The sequence below is a fragment of the Cynoglossus semilaevis genome, chromosome 9 (assembly GCF_000523025.1).
Source record: "Cynoglossus semilaevis isolate Cse_v1.0 chromosome 9, Cse_v1.0, whole genome shotgun sequence".
NCBI lineage: Eukaryota > Metazoa > Chordata > Actinopteri > Pleuronectiformes > Cynoglossidae > Cynoglossus > Cynoglossus semilaevis.
In genome coordinates, this window is record NC_024315.1 from 13,846,517 (window position 1) to 13,865,986 (window position 19,470).

Sequence of the window (19,470 nt, forward strand, 5' to 3'; positions counted from 1 at the left end):
CCCCCACCCTCTAAACCTCCATAAACCCCCCTAAACCCCAGCCGTGGCAAATTATCCGACCAGCCGTGACCCTCCCCACCCTCTCCCCCCTGGCCCCCATCACCCTCCCACCCCCAGACTGCCGGCAAGCTGCAGCCATTCATTGGCTCTGAAAAGAGACACATGGACATCAAGAGGCTGGCAGAGAACATGCTCGCTCCTAATGAAAAGCAGCACATGTGGCCTGTGGAAGTGGGGCTTCCCTTCACCATTGTTTCACCAAATGCTCCTTTTAATCTCTAAGTGTCGGTTCTGTTAAATACCCTCCACCCACTGCCACCTGCAGCACACGCACACATTACTCACAGATGCATGCAAGCAGACAGTGCCCACCACTTCCCTTCAGCACACCACCACACACAGACACACAAACATCACCTCTATACAGTAAGAGTCTGGGGAGCAGATGGAAGAAGTGGTGTCTGTCCTCCATGTTTGTCATGGTCACAGCCAATCAGCTTTCAGCAGACAGAGCCGTGGGGCTGACAGCCCTTCGACAAACCTGTTTCTGAAATATAAAACTTATTTTTCTTCTTGATTTGACAGGAGCTTCAGAACTGTTACACACAGTTTATAACTCTACTGTTTGCGGAATGTTAGACTACACGCTGTGGCCCACTTTTCCCACCCACATATGACCCATATGTGTTCACTGATGGGCTGCACAAAAAGACTTCTACAAATCAGACCGGGTTTATTGTCATATCTGCTCCTCAACATACAGATGCTGCACGTTTGACGGTTTTCACACTGACCTCAGTCTAAACCAGTAGTCCTCAATCTGTTTCATCAGCGCCCCCTTTTGAAGATAGCACTGTCCTGCGCCACCTCCACACTGACATAAAACTCAGCAGAACTTTAAAAAAAGATGCAAAACTACTATTCTCATTCTCAGATACAATTGTTTTTAAAATATCAAAATTGAACAGTAGCACTGCGCCCCCAGTGGTCTAAAAACTCATTGCTCTTTAATAATTTAAGGGAAAATGACGTGTTTATTTAGTGTATCTTTCTCCAGTGTTCAGCTGCGTTACCTCAGACTTGATCAGATTTTTATTCAACTCCTCAAAGCAAATATTTTTAACCAATCCCAAATGTAAACCTGTTCAAGGGACTGAAGCTCGCCAAAACCGCAAAAACAGTATAAATCCCACAGGATAAAGTGTCCACACAACAATAATATGTCTTTCTTAAATACCGTCCCCACAAGAAAGACCAAGAAGACACACTGTACAGTTTAGTACACACACAGTCTGGTGTTTATGCATCAGGTTTGGTTTTGAACTTTTGATTCTGACTCTTGTTTGCTGTGGGAAAGATGGGAGGGTAAGTGATGACTATGAAAATGTAAACAACCCAGTTACAGGATCAGCAGTTTTCACCTGCCGGGAACACAGACAGTGAATCAAAGAAAAGGGAAAAAAGAAAAAAATTGTGCAAAAATGATTGTGAGGTGAGACATTGTTGGCAGCTCAATTAAAATGTGTGTGTGTGTGTGTGTGTGTGTGTGTGTGTGTGTTGTGTAACTCACCCCTGACAGGATGCCTATGTGGTTTGGGTTCTCAGCACTCTAAACACTCCTGCAGCATGACGTCTGACATCTATAACCTCCCGCTCAATGTCTATGTCATTGTGCTGGGCATCGGCCTCTTCGTCTTCATGCTCAGCCTCATCTTCTGCTGCTACCTGTTCAGGTAGGTCGGGTCAGCTGACCGTGGGGGTCCGCAGGACAGTCGGAGACAAATGTGCAAGAGAAGATGACGTCCATCAGTCATTTTTGACTCACGGTGGATCAAACCAACTTGTCTTTCTGAAACCGTAATAACAATAACATATGATTGCCCTCGACATACCTGGATCTACCTTGTGTTTGGATAACAGATTACAGCGTTTACAACTGGCCTCATTTTAGTGCTTTGGAAAATCTTTTCTGACCAACTTTGGTCAAGAGGCTGCTATTCTGCTGGCTTTTAGCAATTTCAGCTCCATATAACTTCACTTTGTGGTTCTCTGGACTGGATTGCTGCAGTGCAGTGGGTATGAAAATATATGGATTAACAGGACTATGGATTAGTAACTTCCCTGAGTCTTGTTACACTTGTCAGCACGGTGACTGCAGATGTACTGATGTACATCTTTCTCTCTCTCTCTCTCTCTTTCTCTCACACACTCTTAGACTCAAACAACAAGGAACCAGGGAACAGTTCAGCTACAATGAGGTACGTTTCTGTAAAACCTCTCCCTGTGGTAAACAGTCTCTCTCTCTCAGAAGCAGGATATAAATACTGCTGTAGCATTTCACACTGTCAAACCTGAAACCTAGCACTGCTAGGCTAACACACACACACAGAGCCCTGCAGTGAGCAGGTCACACTGTAGTCACACCAGAACACTCCAGTGTTTTTGTTTTTTTTTGCATGAACACAGCAGTTCTGTCGCGATTCTCACGACCAAATACTTCTACTCTAGGTGGTGCTAAAGGGAGCCAGCAAGAAACTGAGCCTTCTAGGAGTAAGTCACGCTTTCGACCCACTGGGACTAGTACTTTTCATTGATGAATTATCTTTATCATAATCAGAATTAATCACAATGAACCCTAATTAATGGACATTTTAACTAATCTTGCTAAAATATGAAGGTTATTATATGATATGGTATACTAGTGCTTTAATGTTATTATTGTTAATGTTGTTTTAATTGTTGCAGCAAACCTGTGCCGTTTGTCTGGAAGAATTCAGGACCAGAGACGAGCTGGGAGTCTGTCCGTGCTCACACGCATTTCACAAGAAGTGAGTGGGTTTTAACTGGAATATTTCGTAGCTGGGTTTGGAGTGTCGAAAACGTGTTGTAATTACACTTATTTGCTGCCAAATGCAAAGTTACCGACTGAAGGTTTAGTTCAGTTTTCACTTTCCTGAAGTGAATAATTCTAATAAGGTGTGTGCTAACTATATATATATACATATATATACACATATATATACATATATACATATATATATATACACACACATATATGACATTTATATGAGGAGCTGTTATAGCCATAAATATACATGATTAAATTGTAATTTATTTCGGAAATAACTTAGGTAGTGAAAAGTACGCTGAAGGATTAGCCCAGGAGTTTAAGAAAGGATTTCTGTCAGTGATTTCTTACTGTGATTCTTGTCGGTGATTTCCTCCCAGGTGCCTTCTGAAGTGGCTGGAGATCCGCAGCGTTTGCCCCATGTGTAACAAACCCATCCTCCGGCTGCACAATGACGCCCCCCAGGGGGCTGAGGGTCCCATGGATCCAGAGGAGGTGTGAGGTACCAGGGATAAGGAGAGGTGGTCACAGACTCCCCCTAGTGAGAAACAAAAACATACACATTAAACACACTAGGGATGATGGACAGAGGTCATCGTTGCAGACATCCCACAGGACATGTGGAAACTGATCCCGAACTGAATCAGCGACTTTGGAATTATAAAGTGACAGCACACGGATGACGGAAGATCGATGGATGATTTTCATTAATCAATGCTCCTGGTTCATATTCCATACGGCACTGTTCACATGACCAAGCAGGAGGACGTGATTGGACGACTCATGCAGCACTGCCAGAGACAAAGAGACACAAAATCACAAACCCCGCTGTGGGCCTGGAGCTGGAGACACAGAACAGGATCAGACTGGTAACCTCTCATATCTCAGGGGTGTCACACACACACACACATACACACACACAGCCAGCACAACCATGCCAGTCATTCTGTGAGTGTAAACCTGCACTACCACACACACACACACACACACACACACACACACACACACACACACACCTGCAGCATCTTCACCACTGCCAACCTAGGTGAGAAGACATCTCACAGTCTGCAGCTGAAAACCCAAGACCAGCGGGTAACACCACCACAACCACACGGACAACGATGTTAACCATGGTAACCGGGGTCCAGATTCCAGAGGGCCGAGGTCGACCTGAAGATTTTGGTTTTATCTCCAGTTCTCTCTTACTGTCCCATTGTCCCAGACTCCATCATTAGAATTCTGAGATTATTTAAATAATTTGAACAAACATTAGCAAATTAGTATGAGGAACAATATCAAATAAAATACACCAAACTGTCAGAATTCTAAGATTCACAATTCATAATCTTATTCTCAAATCTTTGTTAAACAATGACGAAAGAAGAATTGTGTAAAAATTAAGTCTGATTTTTAGGGAGAAAAAAAAGGCACAAACTCCACACGTATTTAAAGTGACAGTGAATTCAATCGTCGGATCGAGTATCAGATATATTTATACATATATTTTAAATAATGTCAGATTCTTTCAGAGATGAGGTCAGAATTCAGAGACTTGACCTCAAGAAATGACCGTGACATTATCTTCATCTTTGACTTTAATGATGACTGAACATTTAAAAAAAAAAAGTCAGACTTTGTTCTCATATTGAGAAATGAGCCAGAATTTTAGAACCAAGGTCAAAATGTGTACCTGCGGCTGAAAATAAATCATACTTTTCTGACCTTTTTTAAATTATAATATTGACCTGAACAACACGGTGCAAAACTTTTAGGCAGGATGAACATTTCTCTCAGAACCAACCCTCTCCCCTGCAGCCAGTATTTTAAATATAAATGGAAAACCAGATTTAATTTTCTTTAAGTTTTTCCGAGTCATTTGTTAATAAAATGTAACAATTCAAATGTGTTTTCAGCCCCAGTTGTGGGACCTGCCCACCCAGCTAAACGTTAGCCTTCCAACGGCTAATGAACCAGTGGACTTCAGGCTAGCTTGAAGTCCATTGTCTGAAGATTTTTCTATTTTAAAAATTAAAGATCTGTGCCTTCTGCAGTTGAATGTCGTGATGAATGATCTACTGCTTTTCTAAGTTCAACTTAAATACTTTAAAAAGAAAAAAAACACTGCAAAGGGGGTGGGGGTGGGACACGGTTGATGTGCACACCTGCCTAGAACTTTTGCACAACGCTCTGAATTCAGGCTTTCGTGTCAGAGATTGGAGCTCTGAAACAAACGCAGTTTGACCCCACCCAGCTCTGCCGTACCTTGTCTCTCACAGACAGATAGAATAGTCTTGCCTGTATGTACTGTATGTATGTAAACGTGTCTCTATATATGATTTTGTATTTGTTGCTTTTGAATAAAATGTCATGTAAATGTCATGTCATTGTGAGGGATTTATTGAAAAAAAAAAAGGTTACAGTCATAAAAAACCCAGACAACCATACGATTTTTTTTCTTTAGCTAATTCTCATTTACATAGAAACATTTGTTCAAGGTAACACACACAGAGCCAGGGCTTGGCATAGGCCATATAGGCAGTGACCTGGGGCGCCATCTGCTGAATGGGCAATGCTGTAACCCCTTAAAGGAAAAAAAAAAAACCTTGGCCATATAGGGGGCGCCAGACCATAATCTAGCCCAGGGCACCAAAATGGCTAGAGCTGGTATGCACACACACACGTGATGTTCTGATGGCATCAGCGCTAACTCTTCCTCGTCTGTGATTCCTGGCCTCAGTTTTCACCCTCGTGACCTTTAGCCTCCACAAACTCCATGGCCTTCTCTTTAACGGCCTGGACGCTCTGCTCGGTGCCGTGCTTCTTTTCGTACTCCAGGTAACGTTTGAAGAAGAACTTGATCTTCTTCACCGACAGGCTCAGGTGGATGACACGATCAAAGAGCGACCTGCGAGAGACAGGAAGACGTCATGACATCAAAGGTTCATCGGTCAGTGAACTGATCACAGACGGTGGTTTTCACCAACGCCCAACCTTCAAGAACGGGTAAGGAACCATACCTTGAGATCCATGCTTGACCATCAGGTCGATGAATACGGACCACAGATCTGTGCGTTTGGGATAGCTGGTAAGAACTTTGTCAAACATGGCACGACCTTTCTCCATGTCACCGTAACGGAACTCTAGCTGAGCAAATTTAGCGATGACGTCAACGCCTGAAAGGAAGCAAGGCAACAAGACGCATTCAAACACCTGTTACTCTTCAAATCTTTTAGATCGATCAAAGCCGAATCTGGATCAGCCATCTTACTTTCTTTGGAGGGTAAACTCGACAGCGCCCTCTCCAGGAGAGTGGTGGCGGCATCGCTGTGGCCCTGCTGCAGCAGGAAGGAGCCGTAGCTGAGCCACACCGCCTTGTTCTGACGGAAACGCTTGACCATGGTCTTATACAAACTGTCCGCCTCCTGGGTACAGACACAGCACAGGAGACAAGAGGCACAGTCAGGAGAAGAGAGAGACAGAAGTAAAAACCTGAAAGCTGAGATGAAGCAGAAGAAAATAAAAAGTGGTCCCTACTTTTATTTTGTCGGACTTGGCGTAGATGTCAGCCAGCTGCTGGTAGACGGGCATGGGCTCACAGAACTGCAGCGCTCGGTCAAACACATTCTTCAGCGTCTCCGCAGTTCCATACATGTTCTCCAGGTTTAACAGAGCCACCCACACGTTCAGCTTCTCCTTGGCTTCTCTGCAGCCACACACACACACACAGTAACTCATTTACACTTTAGTGTTAACTGCCGTGAATGACTTTGTTCGTATCTTTTACTAACAGAACCCAACCAGGGACTGGGGAACTTGAAGGTGACTGTCACACCTGGACGGTTGTGGGTTAGTTTACAAAATAAATAAATACCTCTAAGCTAACCTATAGTAACATCAAAACAACAACAACAACAACAACATCAACCAGCCTGGTCGACACGGTCATGTGTTGAGAGAACGGACCTGAAGGAAATGGTTTTCAGAGCCCTCTCGGCCACAGCTCGGGACTGTTCGATCTGCGTGGCCTGCAGATGATGAGCCATGTACTGCAGCCAAAGCAGAGAACTGTTGGGAGAGGCCAGGATGAGGCGCTCAAAGGAGGCTACGTCTTCTGGGCGAAGGTTCGGATCCATGAGTTGCGCTTCTCGCTGCACCAGTGCCTTCTCTGCTGCTTTTTTCTCCTGCTCCAGCTCATGACGAGTCTTCTTCTGTGGCTGGAGGTGGAGGCAAGATGTTAAAAATCACACATGAGACAGCTAATGTGCAAACAATGAGTTGTTGTTGCTGTCTTTCACGTAATAGCTTAAGTTTAGTACCATGAGTAATTTAATTATTTTAAATTTATTTTAGGATTACAATTATTTACCTTACATCACAATAATTTCCACCTTCCAGGTTTGAATATGTAATTCTGATGTACAGTATTTACATATTCTAAAAAACCTTCTCCACACACAGATGCAGTGACCTCACCTTGCTGCTTCCTTCTTGGTCTTCTCCTTCACTCGAGTCTTCATCCTGAGCTGCATGAGCTGGTTCAAGAGAACTAAGTCCCACGTCCCACGAGAAACCTGATGTCACCTTCAGTCTAGATGGACCTGCAGCGCTGGGTGTTTCCTGCTTTTCAAAAAGAGATTTTTTTTTCCAAAAGTTTCAGTTCAAGGCCAAACAGCACCTTTGAAGTATCAATCTATTCACTTACCTTTGTAGAGTCTTCAGCCTGGTTATCCTCCTCCTGCTCTCTGAAGTAAACCTCAACCCCACTGTCACTGTCTTCAGCCTTAGATTTCTTGGTCTTTTTCTTTGGAACCAGAGACTCATTTTGTTCCTAAAGTATTAGATGAGACAGAAGCAAGCCACAAGAATAAAATAACAACAACAAACAACAACAAAAAAAGAAAACACTACACTAAACTTAATATTGCTTATTTACGACAAGTGTGGAACAGATATGGCATGATCTGATTCTATACCCCCCAGAATGAAACAGGAAGTAGAAATAATACTTTTTCCAGGGTTTTTCCCCAGAGTTGTACACTAACCTGTTACAGAAACCAGAGCTAACGTTAGCTACAACATTTTGTTCTATAACTTACAATGTACATTCACTAATTCCATCCTCCACCAAAAAAAAAAAAATATATATATATATATAATGTGTTTCAAATAAACTGATTTGCTCACTGTGTCAAATGTTGATATTTCTAAAGTTCAACTAATTACAGTCTTTAATTAATCAGGTGTGCCCCCAGTGGAGACGTTAAATGCAGTGTCAGACGAGTGTGTGAAAGCAGGACCACGTTCACCTTAAACGTCTCTGCACCGTGAAATAGCGACCAGTGATTCATGTGATACTTGTTTACGATTTAATGGGCAGAGGGAGAGGCAGTCTGCAGCAGGAAACCAAGGCTGTTTGTTACCTGCTGACTCTCAGATAGTGTGCGTTTCTTCTTCTTCTTCTTCTCCTTCTCAGTGTCGTGTTTCTTCTTTTCCTCTCCAACCAGTCGAAGTGGCAAACCAAGGGATTCTGGGAGGACGTCCGCCTTCCCAGTGTCCTCAGGGAGCAGGGAGAGGTTGACAAACTCCTCCTCTGTGTCAATACTGAGGACGAGAATAGAGAATGCTGCAGACCAACAGTGACACAGTCACAGCGCCGAGTCTAAAAAAAGACTGTAAGGTGAAGCCGAGCGGGATTAAAAATAAAACACGCTGTCAGTGCTACAGAACTATTCTTCCTTTGTGTCCGGATCAAGTTGAGCATTTTTTTTCCTGCATTTGTATTTCACTCTACATGAGAAACAATGAACACAGTTTTACATAACGATGGAAGGCAAACCGTTCTAAGACGTTATTCCCTTTTATCTATAACTATTCGGAGTCTTGTCTTGGAAAAGTCTGGAGACTTTCTGAAGCCTTGTCAGTACTGCAGGTCCAGACCTAGTCTAGAATGTTAAATTTCACATAATTAAGTTTGCAATAGTGGAATTTTCTAAAAACCAGATGTTCATGGCACCGACCAGGAGCAGCCTCTTTTACCTGACGATGTTCGTGGTGAGCAGAGTGTTGGGAGGCAGGTGCTTGGCCAGGACCTTGTCGTCATTCACAAAGTACTTGGTGGACTGCTGTAGCTGAGCTCGTCCTGTTATGTTATGTGACAACCTGGAGGACAAGTACGTGGGGAAAAGTATGACCAAAAGAGCTGACAGATGGGACAGGAAGGACGAGAGTTACCAGGTTGATTTAGTGGGTGAAAGGATGAGTGAAAGTCACCTGATGAAGACGCCCTGTTCACCCACAGACTTGACGTAGCCTCTGATGAGCTGACCAGCCTTCAGGTCATCCAATGACAAAACCTCGGAATCCTTCACTGCCCTGGTCTGCTGAGGGTCCAGTCTGACAGGAGGGGAGTTCAGATCACAAAACACGTTGTCAAATCCACCATTTGTATTCTTATCTACTAATGTGAGACAGACTCTGAGGTACAGCCAGTGTGTGTGTGTCTGTGTGTGTGTGTGTGTGTGTGTTATACCTTGAAGGGCGTAGAGACAAATTCCACTTCCCTTTTTCTTTCTTCAGAAGGAAACACCTGAGGCAAAAGACATGAAAATCAACATTGATGAATGTGTGTGGACAACAGTGACTATCAACTGTCGGCCTGCGGGCCAAATACAGCCCACTGAACTGTGCACTCCAGCCCATGCATTCCAAAATAAACATCAAATAATAATGTTAGACAAAAATGTGACTTTAATTTCATTCAAGTGTCCAAAACAGTCAAATATAGTTGGTGAGCCCTGGTGACCAAGAATGTGTGTGTGTTTGGACTGCCCTGAAAACTGAATTTACGCCAGTGTTTTTCAACCTTCGGGTTGCAACATCATGTGGGGTCGTCTGATGCGTCTAGTAACTGATTATTTTATTATGTGGACATTAGTGATGTTAGTGAGGCGAGTACACACAGTCCCGGCAGTAACAAAAAAGGCTTTGTCAATGGCAGAATGAATTATATTCATTTTAGATTTGATTTTCAATGTAGTAATTTTGTATTACAGTGCATCTGGACCAAAACAGAAATGGACAAGTCTGATTTTGTGTCATTCCATGAGAATGTTAAATTGAGCAACTTAATCCTTAAAAGCTCATGAATAAACCCACCTGATCAGCTGATCCTTGCTGTATCCGTTGAGTGGTTTTGGTTTGTAGGCGTCAGCCAGGTCAGTGACAGCTACAGTCCCCATGTCTCCGAATGGAAGCTTGATCATGAGGCCAACCTGTGGCAGAATGTTGGTCACCATGCCCAAAGTGACCGTGCCTTCCTCCAGTTTATGGACACCTGGAACGAAAACAGCCATTTGATTCAGTTTGATTAGGGAAGAAAAAAACCCCCAACAATTTTAAAGATGTTTGCCAGACCCCCACCTGTCAGTGACAGCACAAAGCGATAAGGTTTGGAGCAAGTTTCCACCACCGTGGCCCGGACGGCTTGGCCCAGTTTGTACAGTCTCTCTGGATGTTTGGCAGACTGAAGATAGAACAAGTCAGTTTAAAAATCACAGCTCAAGAAAAGTTGGACCAATCCTGAGAGCATCGCTTTTTAAACTTTTTCAACAGCTGCCCCCATTTGTAGATTAGGGCCCAGTGGGTCAACACATTCACAACCATTGCCTCGAATCTTCACTGAACTTCATTTAAAACTATTTAAATTCCTCAGAACATTATATTCACACTAAGCAAAGGAAATAAAATTATATATAATTTATATAAAGTTATAATTTTTTTATATTAATTTGGCTTGCAAATTTGTCTTAGAGTAAGAAAATAGAATGTATTTTAATAATCCTTATTGAATGAGATAAATAAATACAATATACATATATACACGCACACATATTTACTGTATTTTCCGGACTATAAGTCACACTTTTTTCCTTTGGCTGGGTTTGAGACTTACTCAGGTCCGACTTGTATATTAAAATATATAACTTTACATTTGTTTGTTATTTTCACATTGACAGCCGCTAGAGGGCACTCTAGGCTCATGTACCAGTATCTGCTACTCCTGTACCACTGAAAATTTCAGTACATATACTGTATATACACATGTAAACATGCATACTGTATACACAAAAAGTAACATTTCTATCTCTCTGTTCCTCAGACAATTTAAGTATATATTATGTATAATTAGAAATGAGCTTTAATAATTAAAAGCAATGTTCCAGTCACTGACACCACACTCACTTTAGGGTCAGTAATCATGGCAAGAAATTCAACAGTTCCGGTCAAACAGGGGTCAGTGGTGACTTCCAAAGACTTCTTCTCAGAATTGAACTAAAAGTGGGTGGAAAAAAAATGTGATTGGATATTGGAAATACATATTCAGTGTAAATTTCAGTCAGTAAAATCATCAAATAAATACCTTTGATACAAAGCATGTGATTTCGTCCCCGACCTTGTAGCTATTCAGTCTCTCCTTTGTTGTAACTCTTTTAAAGTCACTGCCTGCTTTCAACTTACTGCAGAGAAAAGACGAATGAGTAGAAACAGATACTTTTGATCAGACACGTAAGCTTCACTTTTAACATAGATAAAGTAATAATAATAATAATAAAAACAACTTACCTGGATATGAGGGTGAGCTCTGGAATGGTGTAGGTAAATTTCGGATGGGAAAAAGGCAGGAATCTGAGAAAATAAAATAAAATGTGTTCTTAAATTTAAGTCATAAATAAAAGAACCAGAAATGCTGGATTAAAAATCTTCTTTGTGAAGTCACATCTGAAGACAATGCAGCAGTTGTTGCCCACCTGTTATTGGTGGCCTCTCGTCCTCCGATGACCTTGGCAGTGAGTACATCGCCTGCCTTCACCGTCGACGTGGGGAATGTTCCAGAACACACCGTTTCCATCACCTCCGACACGTGCACGTTTCCCGTGCCGCCGTCCTTCAGTGTGACTTGAATGTACGTCGGTTTCACCGTCTTCACAGTGCACTGCACAATGTCTCCAAAGAGGTGACCCTTGGTTCTGGACTGGTTTTCAGAGGTAGTGCGCTCCCTTTTTGGTGCGGTGCTTTTCCACGCAACTAGAGGGAGCCCTTGTAGTTCCTGACAGCTGGATTCTATGACCTCCACGTCCAAAAGCGTTCCCACCTTGAGCTTCTGGCTCTCTGAGGTGAAGACTTCATTCAGGTGTCTGCTGGTCTGGATCACAGTCAGCTGTGCTGTGTCGTCCAGTGAGATCACGGCAAAGTCTTTGTTGATGTGCTGCACCGTCGCTGAATATTTTGATCCTTCATTCAACTGTGTACACACAACACAACAAGCAACTGTTAGGGCCCTTACAGAAGAAAACAGTGAAAAACTTTGTGGTCTGATCTGAAGTCTACATTATTTTACCATGTCTGTAATTTGTGTTCAGCCTTGTTTTTTTTTACATTTGCGATATTTGAAAATCACACACACTACGCCCACAGCCTGCCGGCAGGATCTGGCTCCTCATCTTATCTAACCCACCAAAGGTAAACACAAATATTGGTATCACGAAATAAAAGTCCATGTATAGAGACCACAGTAATTACAGTAATTATAGAGATAATACTTATAATAGAGATAGATAGATAGATAATATAGAATACAAATTCAAGTTCACTTTCACATACAGTATGTTTACAATAACCTACATCTCCCATAATGCACTTCAATGCCTAGCAGTGCAGATGGAGCAGAGAGAGCAGAAGTTAGATATAAATATGTGGGCCTCAGACAAGCTTCACCTCATTAACTCTGCAGGGCTGTACTACAATCAAAGTTTTAAAGTACATCAAACTGAAGTATTTTTTGTTAAATGTTTGGTTTGTTTGGTTTTTCAATGAGGCAGCAGAAAAACAGCAACACTCACCATTTTCTTCTTAGACACCAGTTTGGGCTGGACGGACACATGGACGGTTGTAGCCAGAATGTCCACATGAAGGACGACTGCACTAACCTTTTGTCCCGGGGTCAGGTTCACACCTGAAAGACAACAACGCAACAGAGCTGCCATGAAACTTCAGATGTGTGTGGCTAACAATCTGAGAGATTAACGCTGAGCACCAACAAATTAAAAGAATTTTTTTCCCCAACATTATTATTATTATTCAATCCAGTCACGGACCAGATTGGACAGTGTGGTGGACCGGAGTTGGCCCTCGGGCCGCCTATTGATGATCACCGATGCAGACCAATAGTTATAACTTAACACAATGGCACCAGCATCTTCACCAGAAAAGTTTCAGGTGAAAACAGTAAGTTAACTAAGTTGTAAAAGAAACTTCACAAAGTTGAGATGCTAACAGCGCTAGGCTATCCATTGCTGCTCTCCTAGCTACTGTTTACAGGACACACGCTGCAGCAGTTGTCTTTAATCACTCACCAAAGATGAGTATTTTATCTGATAGGTTTTGGTATACATCAAATTGTTTACATTTTGGGCTGAACCAGACACATGAAGAAGATCGAATCAGAGCATCGGTATGAGTTAGCAGAGCCTGTGATTCCTTGGATTTAGGTTTGGATTGTTACCCACCTGTCATGTGGGTGCTGTTGGCCAATAGGGTGGCACCGATGGAATCGGACTTGAACGTTGCCCCGCTGACATCCACAGTGTCCACAGTCAGCTTCAGCTTCTGACCCACACTCAGGTCCGCCAGCTGCTGCCGAAGTTCACTGTTACCTGACGGAACAGCACGTGACCAGACATTAGCAGCTAGAAAAACGGAACAGAGCCAAAGGGCGGCAGCCAGTGGCCTCATGGGACTGCAGTCATTTATATTGCTGCTTCAAATTTCAAACATCTGTTGGCTGTGTATCTGTAAATGCACTTCATGGTAACAAAAGTACCAGTGCTGTGTAAAAATTGTTATAGAGCAGAGTAAACACAATAGACTGAAGTGATTTGAAAAATTAAATTAAACTCGGGAAAAAAAAAACAATAAAATGTTGACAGAAAAAATAAACGTGTGTGTGTGACATCATTGAGAAAATAAATATTTTGATGCTCTCAGAGACCACATACCTCTCGTGGCCAACATTTCAGCTACAGCTCTTCCCTCCTGGACTCCATTGATGAGTCTGGTCTGGGTGTTGCTCTCTGGAGGAAGAACTTCAGAAATCTTCAGCGTGACCAAGAACCGTCGCTTCTCCTCATCCAGGTTGGTCACTTTGGCAAAGACGGTCTGGCCCAGCTGGAAGGTGACTGAGGTGTCGCTGATGAACTTGTCACTCATGGCCTGGAGCAAAATAACATTGTAGTAACATTTATTAATATCAAAACAACAGAAAACCAAGAGTTTCAGGTCAAATAAAAACACCCCACTCACCGACTTTGGAGCGAGACCAACCAGGCCGTAAGGAAACTCCACGAAAACGCCATAGGACATAATGTTCTTGACCCAGCCAATCAGCTGCATCCCTACTGTGATTTCTGAGAAGTCCTTGGCAACCACTCCCTCCTCCAAGCTCCATGTCACAGTCGGCTTTTTGGTGAGATACTGTAGAAGTGCCTCAGCTGAGGAAAACAGCAGGTCACTGCCTGTTGTACTTCATAAATGTCAGAGTTATTTGTATTTGTTTTCATTCCTCAGAGGTAAAAAAAAAATTACTATAAATGGAAACTATCTGTGAAGTCCCACTTCCTGCTGGGGCTGGTATTAAGACAGGCCCAGTATTCTGAACAACCACATTTAACTTTTCAAACATTATCGGTAAAAAAAAAAAAATCTTTGGGTTGGTTTTTAAACTTTTTTTTCCAAAACAAAAGCCCGTTATTTAACATAATGTTAAAAACAAATCAAAAGCCCGTTATTTAACATAATGTTACATTTTTTTTTTTCAAGCTAAAAGTCGATTATTTAAATCAAAAGTCTGTTTTTTTCAAAACAAGTCTGTGGGGTTATTTAGAGCCAGGATACAATGTGCTGGTGCCTGTTGTTGAAACAGATGAGGTTGGAGACACTGTCCCCTTCCTGCAGACTCTCCCAAAGCAGAGGGCAGTTGGATGGGTGGTCAGAGAGGTGCATGGTGGATAAAATGGCGGTTGACTCATCAGGCAGAATTGCCACCTCCAGTCCGGTGATCAACTTTTTGGTCACCTTGGCCTCCAGCCGCTGTGTTGAACCAACATTTGACGTTACACATTTGTCAAATGGACCTTTGAATACATTTCTTCAAACGTTTGGTTTGAATAATTGATGTTAAAAAAAAAAAATAAAGAAAAAACTCCGAGCAACAAAAAGACCTGTACTTACTTTTCCCACCTCACACTCAACAGGAGGTTTGACATTCGCCTCGGTGACGCCCTCTACTGCAGCTTTGAAGGACAGCATCATCTTCATCTTCTCCGGGTCACACTTTAGAACTTTTGTCTTCAAAACCTGGATGATCATCAACAGAACAAGACAACAAAGTATTTACTACAGTGATTCTCACGCTTGTTATACCATGAACCACCTCAGAAAAACACTTCCAGTACCAGCAGTATTACCAATTTATTTTTAATGAATGGTGAGTTGGTTCCACCTTCACCCTAATCTCACGAATAGTCTAAATCAGATTGTTGAATGTGAACTCTCTGGATTCTCAGCACATGCTGTTGCCTCCTCACCTGACCCACATAGAAGACACTCTCAGGACTGATGACGGGCTGAGAGCTCAGCTCTTTGAGCGGCACCAGGCCTTTGACGTTGTTGTAGAAACGAACGATACAACCAAAATCTTTGATGCACACAATGTAACCGTGGGAGATGCGTCCAGGACGTGCGTCGTCATAGCTGAGGAACAACGGCAGGGAGCTTTCAATCAGCGCCTTCTTTCTGGTCAGGGACAACTTTTTATTCTCGGCGTCTACAGACAACACCTGAGGTGATGAAAACAAAACGCAGAAGAATGAGACAAATCTGAAAATGCTTTCAACAAATGTTGGTAGAAATCGAACTGACCCGACATTTGACTTTCATGCCCTCCATGTACTTCTTTTCTGGGTTTTTGAGGACGATGTCAGAGAGATGGTTTCGAGGAACTAGACCGCTGATGTGGTCAGTGAGATGCACCACCATCCCGTGATTCAACAGGACCGACACCTTACCCTGAAAAAAAAACATGTCAAAGGAAAGAAGCGACATGAAAGACAGTAGAAACAGTCATCTGCAAGGACAGTGTCACGTATATACATACACATACATGTGTGTATATGAAAATAATACACACATGCACAATATATGTCTTACCTCTACAACTTGACCAGCCTTGATGTCATGATATCTGAAAAAAGGTTTTTCAATGATACTCCTGGGAAGAAAAAAAAACAAAAAACAAAATTTAAGTTGTTACGTCTGGCGAACGCTTTTGCTCTCAAATTGGTCTGAGAAAAACATGAAGACACGAACTTACTTGCGCAGACTCACAAAGTGGATCTGGTCCATGAGACTGAAGTCCAGGATCCTGCAGGTGTGCTCAGACATTGCCTGCAATTTGTTCTCGTTGGCTGGTTCATGCAACTCTTTCAGATGGTTCCTCTGCCCATCCCCCCCAAAAATTCATCAGTTTTAATTTGACATATTACATAATTTTAACTGTTTGTAAATTCACGTTTTCCAGGTCTGCTCTCAATGAACTGAAAGTGTGAATTCAGTTGGGAAAACTAGTATTCAAGAGTTTCAGATTTTTGTAATGGCACCTTTGTGTCATTTTTAGCAATTCTGCTAATACAGCTAACCTAAATCACTTAAATTGAACTGCTGTGTTTCTAGGCAAGTCTACTCTATCCTGGCCTCTTTGATCTAGGTTCAATGTTTGTAGTCAAAATCTATACAAGTCTAGTTAATTCTACTCTACATTTGGCTATTCAATTCCAGAATAATCTAGTCTATTTTAACCAGTCTAGTCTATTCCAATCTAATATAGTCCTTTCTAATCTAGTACCTTTTATTATAGTCTATTCTGTTCTAGTCAAGAACCTAGTCACTGTAGTCATACTACAGTGCAAACATCCGTTCACGTATTTGGACCATGGAAATCGCACCAACTCACATGCACAAACGCAGGGATTTTGCCCGGCAGTTCCAGCAGCGCTCCAGACATGTGGTGCATGGCGATCATCTTACAGTCCTTCACCACCTCACCAATGCGTTCACCACCAGCAGGCACTGGTGCCACCTTCTGCTCGGGCTGAAGGAGGTAGCTTCGCAGACTCAAACCAACCAGACGTGTGAGTGGCTCCAGGTAGAGAACACAAGCTCGCACCTGATTGGAAGATTTTCTTATTTGTAAATGTGACAAATTGAATTATATATATATATAAAAGCATATACAGTATTCACACACACACACATTATATATTAAAAACAATTAGACTCAATATCAAAGGAAGAGGCTCCGACAGCCGACTTGTTTTACCTCTGTTCCCTCCTTGTAGCTTTCCATCTGGCTGGGTTCTAGGTGAAGGAAGTCCACTTGGCCGGTGAAGGAAGACAGAAAATCCAGGATCAGTCCATGTTTCGTCACCTGCAACATCATAGAAACTCATTGACTTAACCAGAAAGTGTGAGCTTATTTAACAACATAATGTGTAAACATCCTGTGAACCTTTTTGATGGAAGCTTTGACCAGAAGACCAGGCAGCAGGTTAGTGAGGTTCCAGCCCTGACTGGATTCAACACAGCTTTTGGCCACAGAGGGAGGTGCAGAAAGTTTGACCACTCGCCCTTCGTTCTTCACTTCTTCCACTTTGCAAAGCAGATACTGACCCACTTTGAGGTCTGCAGTTAAAGGCAAAAAAGATGTGAATTGTCGCATGTTTTTACATCTTAATGAACTGCTTCAGTGATGAAGAAAAAAACCCATCATACCTTCCAAACTGCTGTATTTCTCTTTTATTTCTTTCATGGACAGAAAGGCTTTAGATTCACTGATACCAATGTCAACAATGCAGCCGTGATCCTCCACACTCTCCACACATCCACTCAAGACCTACAACAACAACAAAAAAAAGAAAAATAATTAAATACACAGTTGTGTATGTAACTTTTACTGGGGCTGTCAAACAACTAAACTGTTTATTACAGTTCAGCAGAGGATAAATCATGATTAATCAAGATAATTTTATTATTTACTTACCATGCCAGCTTTCAGAGATTTGGAGCCGAGAGCTTTGTTGACCAGTTTTGGATTAATTGACAGCTGAATGCTGATAGTTCCACCTTTGGCTGTGTCCAGCTTAGCGATCACACATCTCAGCACCATACCAGGGTGGAAGAGGTGAGGCAAAGAAAAGATCTCCTGTGATGTGAAAGAACCAGATATTAAAAACAACAACAAACAGAGAACCCCATCAGTCAGAGTATATTCACGTCACCCACCTCTGTGTCTTCTGAATCCAGCTGTTCACTCAGCAGCTTGGTGTACGAGTCACTGATGTTCTTGATGCTGAGGAAGCCTTGAAGACTACAGGGCAGACTGATGCTCACCTCAAAGTCTGACACCTCTTTCACACAGCCTAGCATCAGCATTCCCTCCTTCAAATTCTGAGAATAAAAAGGTAAAAAAACAAATGTCTTAGGTAATGGATTTGGTACTGCAGAGTTAACAAGATACACACATGCACACAGTTATTACCTTAATGTGCAGAATTTCTACACACTTGGCCTCAGCATTGAGTGTCAAAGGTTCATTTCCATTCTCCATCTTCTGTTTCTTGGTTTTCTTGACACCATCTTTGACCAATCCCTTTCTTTTCTTTGTTCCCGTCTCTTCATTTGACTGCAATAAAATAATGTTAACTGCAGCAGTATTTGAAGTAAAGTTCTTAGAGATAAATTCCCAGATATGTATTGATAAATAGTTCACATGTTATTTTTAAACAAGCATTTTTTTTTGCGCACACAATTTTATTTATTTTGTTTCTTTTATCAAAAACATTTACCTTTTGGAATTGAGTGTTCTTCACTATTTTCCAAAAAACTATTATACTACTCGAAAAACTACTATATTATAAAAGTGTGATGTCATGTACCTGGAACAGGTTGTCGACTGGGGTCCGTTGTACTTTTATTTTGCTCTCAGAGCTCTTCTTTACTGATCCTCCTCTGGGGAAGTCCTCCTCCATTGATGCCATGTTTGATACTGTATTAAGACTAAAAAGTACAATAGCGGATTCAAGAAGGCAGAACAAGCATAATTAATTAGGACGAGCCAATATGTCATTTTTAACGTTACTATTAATTTGCCTTTGTTTGAGAGTAATACCGCTTTACACGTCACGGGTGAAAACATGCACGAGAAACGCGTGAGCCATCAGTCACATACTACAAAATGTTAGTAGTGCTAATTGAGAAACAACTAAACGACATGTACTAGGAATAAATCACTGAAACATTAAAATAAGAAATCGCTCTTATTTATATTTTCAAAGTTTTTTCTCTTACATTAAATGTTCGAGAGTTGAGCCCAATTCACATGTTGTTCAGCAGCACGCCATGGCGAAGACCCGGAAAGAAAACTCTCGTAGGCGGTTTCCTTAGTATCCAATCACAGCCCAGGATTGTTGCTGACATAACTTTTAACCAATCTAGAACTGCTGTAGATCAAG

The 19,470-nt window shown here is 42.0% G+C and overlaps 2 protein-coding genes across 5 annotated transcripts in view; one reads left to right on the forward strand and one right to left on the reverse strand.

The window, feature by feature from the left end:
- LOC103384011 (RING finger protein 122) overlaps positions 1 to 4,630 on the forward strand; it is a 9,799-nt gene extending 5,169 nt beyond the window's left edge. For all 3 annotated transcript variants that reach the window (XM_017035187.2, XM_008317373.3, XM_008317374.3), the window contains 5 exons: positions 1,580 to 1,733; positions 2,216 to 2,258; positions 2,509 to 2,550; positions 2,746 to 2,828; positions 3,229 to 4,630. In XM_017035187.2, coding sequence (XP_016890676.1) covers positions 1,580 to 1,733; positions 2,216 to 2,258; positions 2,509 to 2,550; positions 2,746 to 2,828; positions 3,229 to 3,349 — 443 coding nt within the window. In that variant the 3' untranslated portion in view covers positions 3,350 to 4,630. The remainder of the gene's footprint in view (positions 1 to 1,579; positions 1,734 to 2,215; positions 2,259 to 2,508; positions 2,551 to 2,745; positions 2,829 to 3,228) is intronic.
- A 665-nt stretch (positions 4,631 to 5,295) lies between these two features.
- Positions 5,296 to 19,450, reverse strand: pdcd11 (programmed cell death 11). 2 transcript variants are annotated; one of them, XM_008317369.3, is made up of 36 exons: positions 19,307 to 19,450; positions 18,895 to 19,015; positions 18,498 to 18,641; positions 18,242 to 18,406; positions 18,000 to 18,161; positions 17,732 to 17,852; positions 17,469 to 17,641; positions 17,280 to 17,387; positions 16,914 to 17,126; positions 16,275 to 16,399; positions 16,112 to 16,172; positions 15,824 to 15,970; positions 15,490 to 15,741; positions 15,134 to 15,259; positions 14,798 to 14,992; positions 14,207 to 14,377; positions 13,903 to 14,116; positions 13,414 to 13,560; positions 12,748 to 12,860; positions 11,656 to 12,149; positions 11,471 to 11,533; positions 11,268 to 11,364; positions 11,090 to 11,179; positions 10,268 to 10,370; positions 10,004 to 10,181; positions 9,378 to 9,434; positions 9,119 to 9,241; positions 8,885 to 9,007; positions 8,269 to 8,449; positions 7,551 to 7,676; positions 7,322 to 7,465; positions 6,812 to 7,062; positions 6,383 to 6,551; positions 6,117 to 6,270; positions 5,850 to 6,021; positions 5,296 to 5,753 (listed from the first exon to the last, which is right to left on the reverse strand). In XM_008317369.3, the coding sequence occupies exons 2-36, from the start codon at positions 18,994 to 18,996 to the stop codon at positions 5,582 to 5,584; spliced, it is 5,436 nt and encodes a 1,811-aa protein (XP_008315591.1). In that variant the 5' UTR covers positions 18,997 to 19,015; positions 19,307 to 19,450; the 3' UTR covers positions 5,296 to 5,581. The 2 variants fall into 2 exon arrangements, with proteins under 2 accessions (XP_008315591.1, XP_024914034.1); XM_025058266.1 differs by lacking the exons at positions 5,296 to 5,753; positions 5,850 to 6,021; positions 6,117 to 6,270; positions 6,383 to 6,551 and having other exon boundaries at positions 6,677 to 7,062; positions 7,322 to 7,468.
- Positions 19,451 to 19,470: the final 20 nt, after the last annotated feature.

Coding starts and splice junctions, on each gene's coding strand:
- pdcd11 (XM_008317369.3), bottom strand. CDS start 18,996: ATGGCATCAATGGAGGAGGACTTCCCCAGAGGAGGATCAGTAAAGAAG. Junction 13,561..13,902: donor TGAAATGTTGGCCACGAGAG/GTATGTGGTCTC, acceptor CTGTTCCGTCAG/GTAACAGTGAACTTCGGCAG. Junction 5,754..5,849: donor CAAGGTATGGTTCCTTACCC/GTTCTTGAAGGT, acceptor TGTCTCTCGCAG/GTCGCTCTTTGATCGTGTCA.